This window comes from Mytilus trossulus, unplaced genomic scaffold (genome assembly GCF_036588685.1).
Source record: "Mytilus trossulus isolate FHL-02 unplaced genomic scaffold, PNRI_Mtr1.1.1.hap1 h1tg000138l__unscaffolded, whole genome shotgun sequence".
NCBI classification, from domain to species: Eukaryota; Metazoa; Mollusca; class Bivalvia; order Mytilida; family Mytilidae; genus Mytilus; species Mytilus trossulus.
Genome location: NW_026963302.1, coordinates 2,940,889 through 2,950,985, shown reverse-complemented (window position 1 = coordinate 2,950,985; position 10,097 = coordinate 2,940,889). Strand labels below are relative to the sequence as shown.

At 31.7% G+C, this 10,097-nt stretch overlaps 1 protein-coding gene across 1 annotated transcript in view; it reads left to right on the top strand.

The window, feature by feature from the left end:
• Nucleotides 1-39: 39 nt before the first annotated feature.
• Nucleotides 40-10,097, top strand: part of LOC134700396 (E3 ubiquitin-protein ligase RNF213-like) — a 120,412-nt gene continuing 110,354 nt past the window's right edge. The window contains exons 1-7 of the mRNA XM_063561784.1: nucleotides 40-224; nucleotides 726-1,356; nucleotides 6,681-6,864; nucleotides 7,588-7,724; nucleotides 8,044-8,124; nucleotides 8,758-8,876; nucleotides 9,498-9,639. Coding sequence (XP_063417854.1) covers nucleotides 168-224; nucleotides 726-1,356; nucleotides 6,681-6,864; nucleotides 7,588-7,724; nucleotides 8,044-8,124; nucleotides 8,758-8,876; nucleotides 9,498-9,639 — 1,351 coding nt within the window. The 5' untranslated portion in view covers nucleotides 40-167. The remainder of the gene's footprint in view (nucleotides 225-725; nucleotides 1,357-6,680; nucleotides 6,865-7,587; nucleotides 7,725-8,043; nucleotides 8,125-8,757; nucleotides 8,877-9,497; nucleotides 9,640-10,097) is intronic.

Here is a 10,097-nt window from a genome sequence, read left to right as displayed (position 1 = left end):
AGATCTGTCTTCGTTGGCAGGAGTTAACAGATGTAATAACATTAAGTTATAGTGTTAAAAACCAAAGCCGCAATGCTCCATCTGCTGGGGCAAAAAAGAAGGCTACAAAACCAGCAACGACAGAAGTGTACGATTTCAAAAGACTGCAAAGTCTTCAATCATTACTAATGTTAGTAGCTGGAAAGGCAGAAAAGGAAAATATTGATATCGAAAGATTTACAATGGTGAGAAAATGTATTTGTTAATATAAAGGAAAAAATGAAAATCGAATGTTGGGACTATTAATAACATCAATGAGTGTAAATTGTCTTCCTCTCTCTATTCTTTATTTGGTTGCCCATTTTTCTTCATTCTGAATATTTAAGCACCCAATTATTCTCTTATTTTTGTTTTGTTTTTCTGTTTATATGTCAACTTAATTTGTTTGCCCTTTGTTCCCTATTTTCCAGTTTACTGTATTCTGAAATCCCATCTAGATCCTCATTTCAAAATAACCGTTCATAAAAAATTAAAAATATTGTTCCGATTTAAAATACTGTTCTTCTTCAATCATTACTTTTATTATGGTAACAGGAACGGCAATCAACGTAACCATATAAAGGGAGAAAAGCGTAGTTTTAGTTTGAAAGTTAAAAAAAATAATATATGTATTTATCACCAGGAAGAAACAAATATTTTTCATAAATAATATACAAATGTCAAAAATGGTCAAGTATATATTACAGATTTTGGATGCTGTTGTGAGGCTTTCTAATGTATACATCAAGCTCATTTCTGATGGTTGCGTTCTTTTTGCTAAATGGCAGGCCACTTTTTTCTGTGACGAACACACACCAGTATGTGCCTTTCTGACTTTTGGACAGGGAAGGGACGCTCAAACGTTGAAGGGACAAACTGGCAGTGCAGACAATGATGTTGGCTTTATCATTCAGAAAACTGCTAATTTTCTAGAAGAATGCCATGAAAGATGGTTAAGTTACATAAATGAAAAAAGGGAAAAGTTTTACTGGTTGAACTATTTCACAATTGATCAGATTGTGTTTCTGCAACAAGAACTTGTAAGGGTAACTGCTTCACAAGATCCTTCAGTTTATACATACCCAATGCTATCAGATGTCAAACAGAATTGTAACAAAGAGAATCTCCTGAAAGCTTTGTTCATGGCTAAATTTGATGTTCAAGAGACAAAAATAAAACCCTCGATTGACATAACAAAAGCTGTGAGTGGATTACAGAATGAAACCGGGCAAAACAGAGAAAATCCATCTTTTCTTAAAATGCTCACAGACAATGGATATCCAGTCGCTGTAGCAAGAGAAGCTTTGAAACATTGTGGCGACCAAGATCTCGAAGAAGGTTGTATAGCATACTTTATTTTAGTCACTTATATTTCATTCTTTTTGCTTTTGATATGTCATGTAATGAATCTACAAGTTGTTTATTCTAATGTCTCTATGGCTCGTATTATAGTGTCCATTTCTTGTAAAAAAGAAGAGGTGAGACATCCGAAAGATACAATAAAAATTGACAACAATATGGCTAAGAGAAAAACGCAAAAACATATATGTGGGAACTTCATGATTTCAAAAAAGCGGTTATCGACTCTACATTTTAAATATTTTATTCTTTCTTGTCGATTCTGATATCATATTTTTGGTGTCAACTTACATTTCCTTATCGTCAGTAACAGAATGTCTTCTGAAAACTGTCATAAACAATGCTTCAACACATATTATATACGCTTTATCTTCATCCAGTAAAGTTCTACTGTTTCAAACTAGCGCGAAGCTATAAAGAAACATCTATTCCATTTTATATACGCAAGCGTTTTGAACCAAATAAATCAAATATCTGTTTCTACATAATTGTATGTGACATATAATATCATGAGATACTCAGTCTTGCGGCCGTGGTTATTCTTCTCATCATAAGTAGAATATTAAATTTCAACATGTATAGTATCATATCAAGAAAACGGTATTAATTTAAGAATTTGATGTTCTTGTTACAATTTTTGCGAAACATATGATTATATGCATTTTTGAAATATTCAACAAATTTTTGGGGAAAGATAAAAGAGTTTCGGAGTCAAAATATCATTAACGTTCCAATTGACTTTTCTTAATATACATGATTAAGTGACAATAATATTTTTAAAACAAATTACATATTAACAAATTTGTGAATTTGCCAAAACGTCCTGAGTTCTTACCGACAGCTAGAAAAAAAGACTGAAGTATAGTGGTTCCTCTCCTTTAACACCGTTGATGACTGGAACAAACTGCCCCCATTCGTTTCATTATAGACAAATCGGGCAAAGTCACTTGAGATATTTAAGTGTCAAATAACCTGAACATTAATTAGTTTATCAGCAATCCGGGACGGATCCAGCCATTTTAAAAAAAGGGGGTCCCAACCCAGGACAAAGGGGATTCCAACTATATGTCCCCATTCAAATGCATTGATCGTCAAGAAAAGGGGGTTCCAACCCCTGGAACCCTCCCCCTGGATCTGCCACTGGCAATCGTTAGCCGACCTCTTATTCAACATTTTACTGATAACTAAGGAAGAAAAAATACCTCTCTGTAGAATTAAAGTTTCAATGTAAGTTCTGTCCCACATACGAAGTTTGACTACAAATAACACAATTGCGCTTTTTTTTCGGCACGTCCTTCTTTGTCCCTCGTTTTTTAAAGAGAAATTGTCCCCATTCGTTCGCAACCCCTTTACGACCCTCGTCATTGCTCGGTGTTGGTCTGTGCGATTCAAACATTAGCTGGCCCGCCGTAATTGTTTTTTTTTAACTCTATTTAATGTGAGTAAACTATATTACAGATCATTGTAAGATAGTAAAACCCTACTGTACACCAAAGATTACAAAGTTTCTAGTCTAGTAACTAATAACTTAGTTACTAGAAACACCCTACTGTACACCAAAGATTACAAAGTTTCTAGTCTAGTAACTAATAACTTAGTTACTAGAAACACCCTACTGTACACCAAAGATTACAAAGTTTTGTACACCAAAGATTACAAAGTTTTGTACACCAAAGATTACAAAGTTTCTAGTAACTTAGTTACTAGAAACACCCTACTGTACACCAAAGATTACAAAGTTTTGTACACCAAAGATTACAAAGTTTTGGTCACCAAAGATTACAAAGTTTTGTACACCAAAGATTACAAAGTTTTGTACACCAAAGATTACAAAGTTTCTAGTAACTTAGTTACTACCCTACTTTACACAAAAGATTACAAAGTTTCTAGTAACTTAGTTACTAGAAACACCCTACTGTGTACACCAAAGATTACAAAGTTTTGTATACAAAACTTTGTAATCTTGGGTGTACAAAACTTTGTAATCTTTGGTGTACAAAACTTTGTAATCTTTGGTGTACAGTAGGGTTGCAGAATTTATTTTTGTACAATATAAAGGCTTAAAGCTAAATTCTATCTCCTAGTTTCCCTTTCGGAACCTCGTTACTCCAGATATTTCACGCTGCAGTTTTATCACGATGAAATGAACATGCTCCTAGCAGCCATTGTTCCAATCGTACGCGGAGCTTTGAACAGTCAACAGGTAATCGTGATAACACTTCTGTTTATAGTGTGGGAAAGATTAAGATTTGAAGATTAAGAAAGAATGATACACACGGTATATGCTATATGTTGTGAATTTTAAGAAAGAACATTGTGCACGTTCCTATCCCCTTTCTTTCCATGTCGCATGGACATTGGTATCATCAATTTAACGAGGCTCATTTAACCGGCACAACGAGCTCTCACAGTTGGTCACAATTCATGAATAAGCATTACTTTAATCAAAAAAAGAAACAGTCAGATATTATAGCAATGTTAATAACAGCAATTGTTTTAAATTTATACGACAAAACCGTAAACGTTTTTTCGACGATCATTGATTTGAAAGGGAACATGTTAGTAACCCCCCTTTTTGTCCCTGTGTTAGGAACCCCCTTTATTAAAATGACTTGATCTGCCCCTGTACAACCTGTATACCACACAAGTGACAGGTAGGTTGTTGTGTTTGGGGGAGTGGGTCACATGATGCACACGTAACCCCCAGTCCGACTCCATGTCACAAAAAAATGTCTAATATAATTTTATTGCTAGAGTGGGGTGCTCATTTTCGCCATATCTTTCCATGCTTTCTACAGTTTATGCTCAGGTCTATATGTTTTTGAAGTATACTGATATTTCTATATGAAGATAACTTCAAATGCAAACATTCCTAAGCTTGAAAACATGTTTGTTTGAAAATAATCATCTGTAAAGTTGGGTTAAAGGGTGTATGAAATTTCCTGATATTTTGTCAATGGGAGACACACATTTGCCGTTTTTACACATCTTTTTAAAACCAAATAACTGCAGCTTTATATAATATCTATCAAATAAATTTCATTATAGATGAACAGCAGACATTTCAAAGGTGTAAAAAATAGAAATGTAGGCCAATCAGTCAAAAAATTTCAAAGAAAAAATTCTTTGAAAAAACTGTTTTCTTTCAGGAAATTGACCGAAATTCGTTGTCCGTATTTTGACCCTTTTGCAGTAAGTGCCGTAATTTTATCTAAGTTTAAAAAATAATCATATATGTTATAAAGTCCTAATTAATCGGCATATTTCTTCCATTTCAGCCATCTTTTGACGTTTTTACACCCCAAAATCATAAAACGGCGAAATTGTGTCCCCCGCAAATATGAGCCCCCCACTCTACTGAACCCACTTATTAACAGCTAGATTTCACTTGAGTTCTTAACTGGCTGTTAATATTTACCCCAGCTTTCACATGAAGGATTTATGACCATTCATGGTAGGTGTGTAAATATTGACACCTGTGTGTTAAATGACTGAACATTTTCAAAACATTTGATGTAAACTACATGTCCCTTTTTTACATCTGATCAGAAAATAAATTACTAACTTAAATCTGTAATCAACAAATACATGTATGTACATATAAGTGTCAAGTGGTATCCATATATACTTATCATGGGAATTGGATATATATGTCTTCTTAACACAATTCTCGCATAACCATTTCTTGTGATTTATTTTTCAAAAATTTTATATTATTTTCTGTTTCGTCAAAAAACATGGCTACCATTGATAATAAGAAACATAGGGGTTAAGTGCAGGTTTTGGCTTATATCTCAAATGCAAGCAATAGAGTGATCTGATGTGAGGTAAAAATGTTTAATAGGCTAAGTTCTTTATTTTGAAATTTTCAGCTAAATTTAACAACTCTATTGTTTATTAAGTGAAAGTGAGTAATTTTAGTAGAAATTCTGCAGTTTTTGGTTATAATCTAAATTCTTAAATATTATTAGTGAAAAAGAAAAACCGTTAACAGCAAAAATGTTCAGCTAATAAAGATATACAAATTATAAAAAAGAAGATGTGGTATGATTGCCAATGAGACAACTATCCTCAAAAGACTAAAATGACACAAACATTAACAACTATAGGTCACTGTACGGCCTTCAACAATGAGAAAAGCCCATACTGCATAGTCAGCTATAAAAGGCCCCAATAAGATAATGTTAAACAATTCAAACAAGAAAACTAACGGCCTTATTTAAGTAAAAAAATTAACGAAAACAAATAAAATTAGACCATATGAACAATATTGTCAATTAACCCCTCAGGGAGTTTACCCTTTTAAACCAATTTTTCACAATTTGTTCATCTAGTTTCAGTATCTAGCATAAATTTTGTATTTTATTTACTTGTACATCAGCAAACATAGCCAGAATGGCTAATATGGAACATAAATGTATCTTTTTGCTTTTGAAGAAAATATATAAGAGATACAAAGAACAATTAAATGGCATTTTTAACCACTCATTAAGATATATTGAAAAGCAAAAATATTCATTGATGAAATATTTAAGCAAAACATTTCAGGTAAGCGATTTAGGCTCTTGAGAGCCTCTTGTTTATTTTACAGTTGACAAGTACATAAAGTATTGGGTTAAAGTTTTTCTGTCATCAGTAAAAGAGGGACGAAAGACACCAAAGGGACAGTCAAACTCGTAAATCTAACTTAGTTACACCTTCATGAAACTTATAGGAAATTTGACTGAATCTTTATAGTTATCCCCAAAATACAATAAAATTTTTAAAATATTTAGTGTAATAAATCTGAATTTGACTAATAAATGGACTTTCACTGGTTTTACATTAAACAAATGGATACAGTCTGAAGCCACCCCTATTTAATATTTTGTTGGATGTTGTCTAGTACATGTTTTGTCCCTTGTTCAGTTCCGTAGGTAGCTTATTGAGCTAGTTTTTTCTTGTTGTTTTTTGGCCAACAACACAAGTTGTATAAGAAATAAATGTAAGAGCAGGAGAACATTCTTTACCTATAGTTGTTAATGTCTGTGTCATTTTGGTCTCTTGTGGACAGTTGTCTGATTGGCAATCATACCACATCTTCTTTTTTATATATTCTGAAAATATTTGATTTAAAATGAGATCTGTCTTAATATTTGTCTGATAGACTGCTCTTTAGGTGGCTAGGTAGGCAACATCAAACAATTCAAATTTTATTTTTGGTCTGAATGTACAATAATGCATTTATATGTTGTATTTCAATTGATATAGTATGACTTGTGTTATGCTACATGTTTTTAAGTTTCTTTTTTAAATTTATTTAGCATTGGTATGGTGTGAGGAACATGAATCTGAATTTAATACAAAACCACTTCCAAATGAACCTGTGCAGAGTAAGGCTAACATTCATGATGAGGCATACAGAGGATATACAGGATGGATACAATCTCAACATTCCATGGAATCAATGACAACAGACTTGGTGCATGGTCTTGGCATGCACCCAGAGTAATTATACATGTTTTTCATTGTTTATTCACTTGGGACAAATAGCATGTTCTCTGATCAAATTCAAAGAAGCTTCATTTGATTCAATTTGAGTAAAACTCAATAAATTTACTTGAAAATGAAAAAAAAATCTGGAATTTAAAAAACTGAAACTTAATGCTAAATTTTCTTTATTAAATCTGATTTTCTTTCATTTTATTTGAAGGAAAATCATGGTCAACTCTCAACAGTGAATATTTAAAATAAATTTAGAATTTTGAAACTTAAGCTGTTAAAACATAAATTTAGAAGTTCAATGTTCATTACCTTGTTTCTAAATTCTGCACTGTTTTTTTAGGCAGAAAGTGCTTTAAACTATTTTATTATATACAAGTATTCTTTATTAATTTTATTTACCGACATTTTTGAAGGTAGGATCTACAGTTATTTATGCCTATTGACACAAAACTTTTACAAAACTATTTAGGAATTATAAGTGATTGACGAAACTGGACATAAAAATGTTGTCACTTTGGGGAATTGGATATTTCCACTCCTCTGCATTGTCAATTGCTTACCACTCTAAAATTCCAAGTAGTTGTATTTAGAATTTAACTTGTCATAAACATTTTGTTTTATAAAATTGAACTGAACTTACAAATGACCAAATAACCAATTGTTTATACATGTAGGTTTATATTTAGAGAAATTAACATATTCCATGGTAATTATTATTTTTTTTAGGGAAAATGCATTTGAATTGCTGCATACAGCCTTAAAGGAATTGTGGGAAAAGTTCCTGAACTCAATTTCATCTGGCGTTTCAGATTACTTAAGTATTGAACATTTTGGTCTGATATTGAAAAGACTTGCCGAACAAGGTACTCAATTAATGGTCATTATTTTGTTTTGATCTGTTACTTTATTTATTGAACATTTCCAATAGTGTGAATATACAAATTTTTAAAAATATTCTTATCTTTCAAAAATGTATTTATTTATTTTAAATTTTAAATGTTCAGTTTCATTAATTTAAACACAAAATTAATTGACCTTTCCTTTTTCTTAACCCAGAAGGAATGATTTCGACCTTTAAATTGATTTTACGAAATTTCTATAATCATGATAATGTGGCATACTTACAAAATCTTGACCATATTCATGTCTAATACATGCTGAAAACAATATTACTTTTTTCAGAAACTGTTACAAGTTCGATTGAAAGGAGTTTCTTACCATTCCTAAGGCCAGGAGAACCAAATCTACTCCACTGCAATCAGAGTAAGTTAGTAAATACAAACTTAACAGGTGTTATGGGCAACTAATAATATTTTTGCAAATGAGTACCATAGTTCAGATTGAAATTTAAAAAGAAATATGCTATTAAAATGTTTCTAGGTCTTCATGTTTATGTTTGGTTTATGTTTTTAGTTACTGCGAGTAACAGTCATCCATCAACTATATTTTGACATGTTTTATACAATTCAGGGAACAGTATTAGGTTTTGATGCTGCTTAAATGTCTGTTATAGCTATATAGTCAATCAGACAGGGGTCAACATGTCTAGACTTTATTTTAATGGCCCAATGATCAGTGTTAAGTTTTAGGTTTTTTTTTGACAAAGGTTAAAATCTTGCATTAGATTAGCTACATCAGATGAATATATAAATATAACTGGAAGATAAACATACAAATCCATAGTACAATCAGTGGTTGTACCAAATCAAAACAGTTGGAAGACCAAAATTAATTTCTTAATTGAAAAGTATTGAAATTATGAACCCTGTCTACTAAAATTGAAAATGTGATTTTCATTCTTGCTTGTTCATGTGGTTAGATGAAGATAATTTTGAGTTACTTATTTATAAAACTAGAGTTATCTCTCTTACTTTATGATTTTCATTGTAATTTTAGGTGAAATATACAACACTGTTTTATCACTATACATGTATAATCAGGGACCTAGAAATTACACGCCTTTACCACAGTCAGATGAAGTCTTACTTTGTACTCCAGACACAACATTAGATGTGGTAATTCTTCAAAAAAATTAAACTTGTTTTGATATTGAGCTTAGGATCTGTAGACCCTTTTTTGCGATTTGCAGAATAAAGATAAAATTGATATTTACATATTGTAAGATGTTTTTTTTTCTTGTTTAACTGAAGGATGAATCAGACTTTTTCATATAAAAAATCTGTAATCCAACAAATTAAAAATCATGGACTTATGTTGCTGCTAATATAATTCTGATCATGAATATATAAATACAAGTCTAATAGCTGTTTTCTGATTCAAATTTAGAAAATATGCTGAAAGATTTATTTTTGTCGGACTTTTTTCAAGTACCAGGTACAAGAACTACTGAACAGAATGATGTCCTAATGTCCTAACTGGTCAGAAGCTGTAACACAACTACTGCTTGATTCCCTACACTTTAAATATAATAATGGAAATTTTTCATCACATTTTATTCTAGTCCTACTAAAAAGAATTACATCACATTGCTTCAGCATGATGGCAGTGAAGTCAGAGTTGTAACTTGTGACCACTTTTCTATCAGACACCGAATTAGTCATTTCTTATGCTTTTGAATTGGTAAACTTAGCATAACAATGTGTTCATTCTTGTTGAGTTTTATTTTACATTGTCAGGTAGAGGTTTTCTGGAGGAGATCTTTATTTGCAGAAAATAGCAAAATCTTTTGCTTAGTAAATGCTGAGAATTTGGATTATGATATTGCAGACAAGGCAGAAAGAAAATTACAAACTCTCATGAACAGTTTGAAAAACAAAGGTAATTGAAAATAAGAAGTAAAAGACCTTCTGAAGATGTGCACAATTATTGATTGCAGATTTCAATCTTTATTACAAACTTGAGCAAAAATTTATACAAACAAAGCATGCAAGCCAACCTGACCTTTAGACTACAAGCATTAGGTCTGAGACCACAATTGTCGTCCCTTGATTTTCCTTGACCAGGAATGCAGTACCAAGTGTGGACAGTGTGTTACTTTGCTAAATTTTTTTTATACTCCTTCCAATTGTATTTCTCCATGTTTAACGCCTCAAATAGTAAGTCAAGGGACAAAATGACATTGTCAAAAAATTGGATAATGAATTTTAAAGTGAAGTAATGATTTGGTCCAGTTGTAAAAGGTTAAAAATTAGCACTTAGGAAGCTGTCAAAAGATTTCAAGACCCCCTAAACTTAAAATTTTCCGTATTTTGAGTTAGATCTGATGAAGTTTTTTT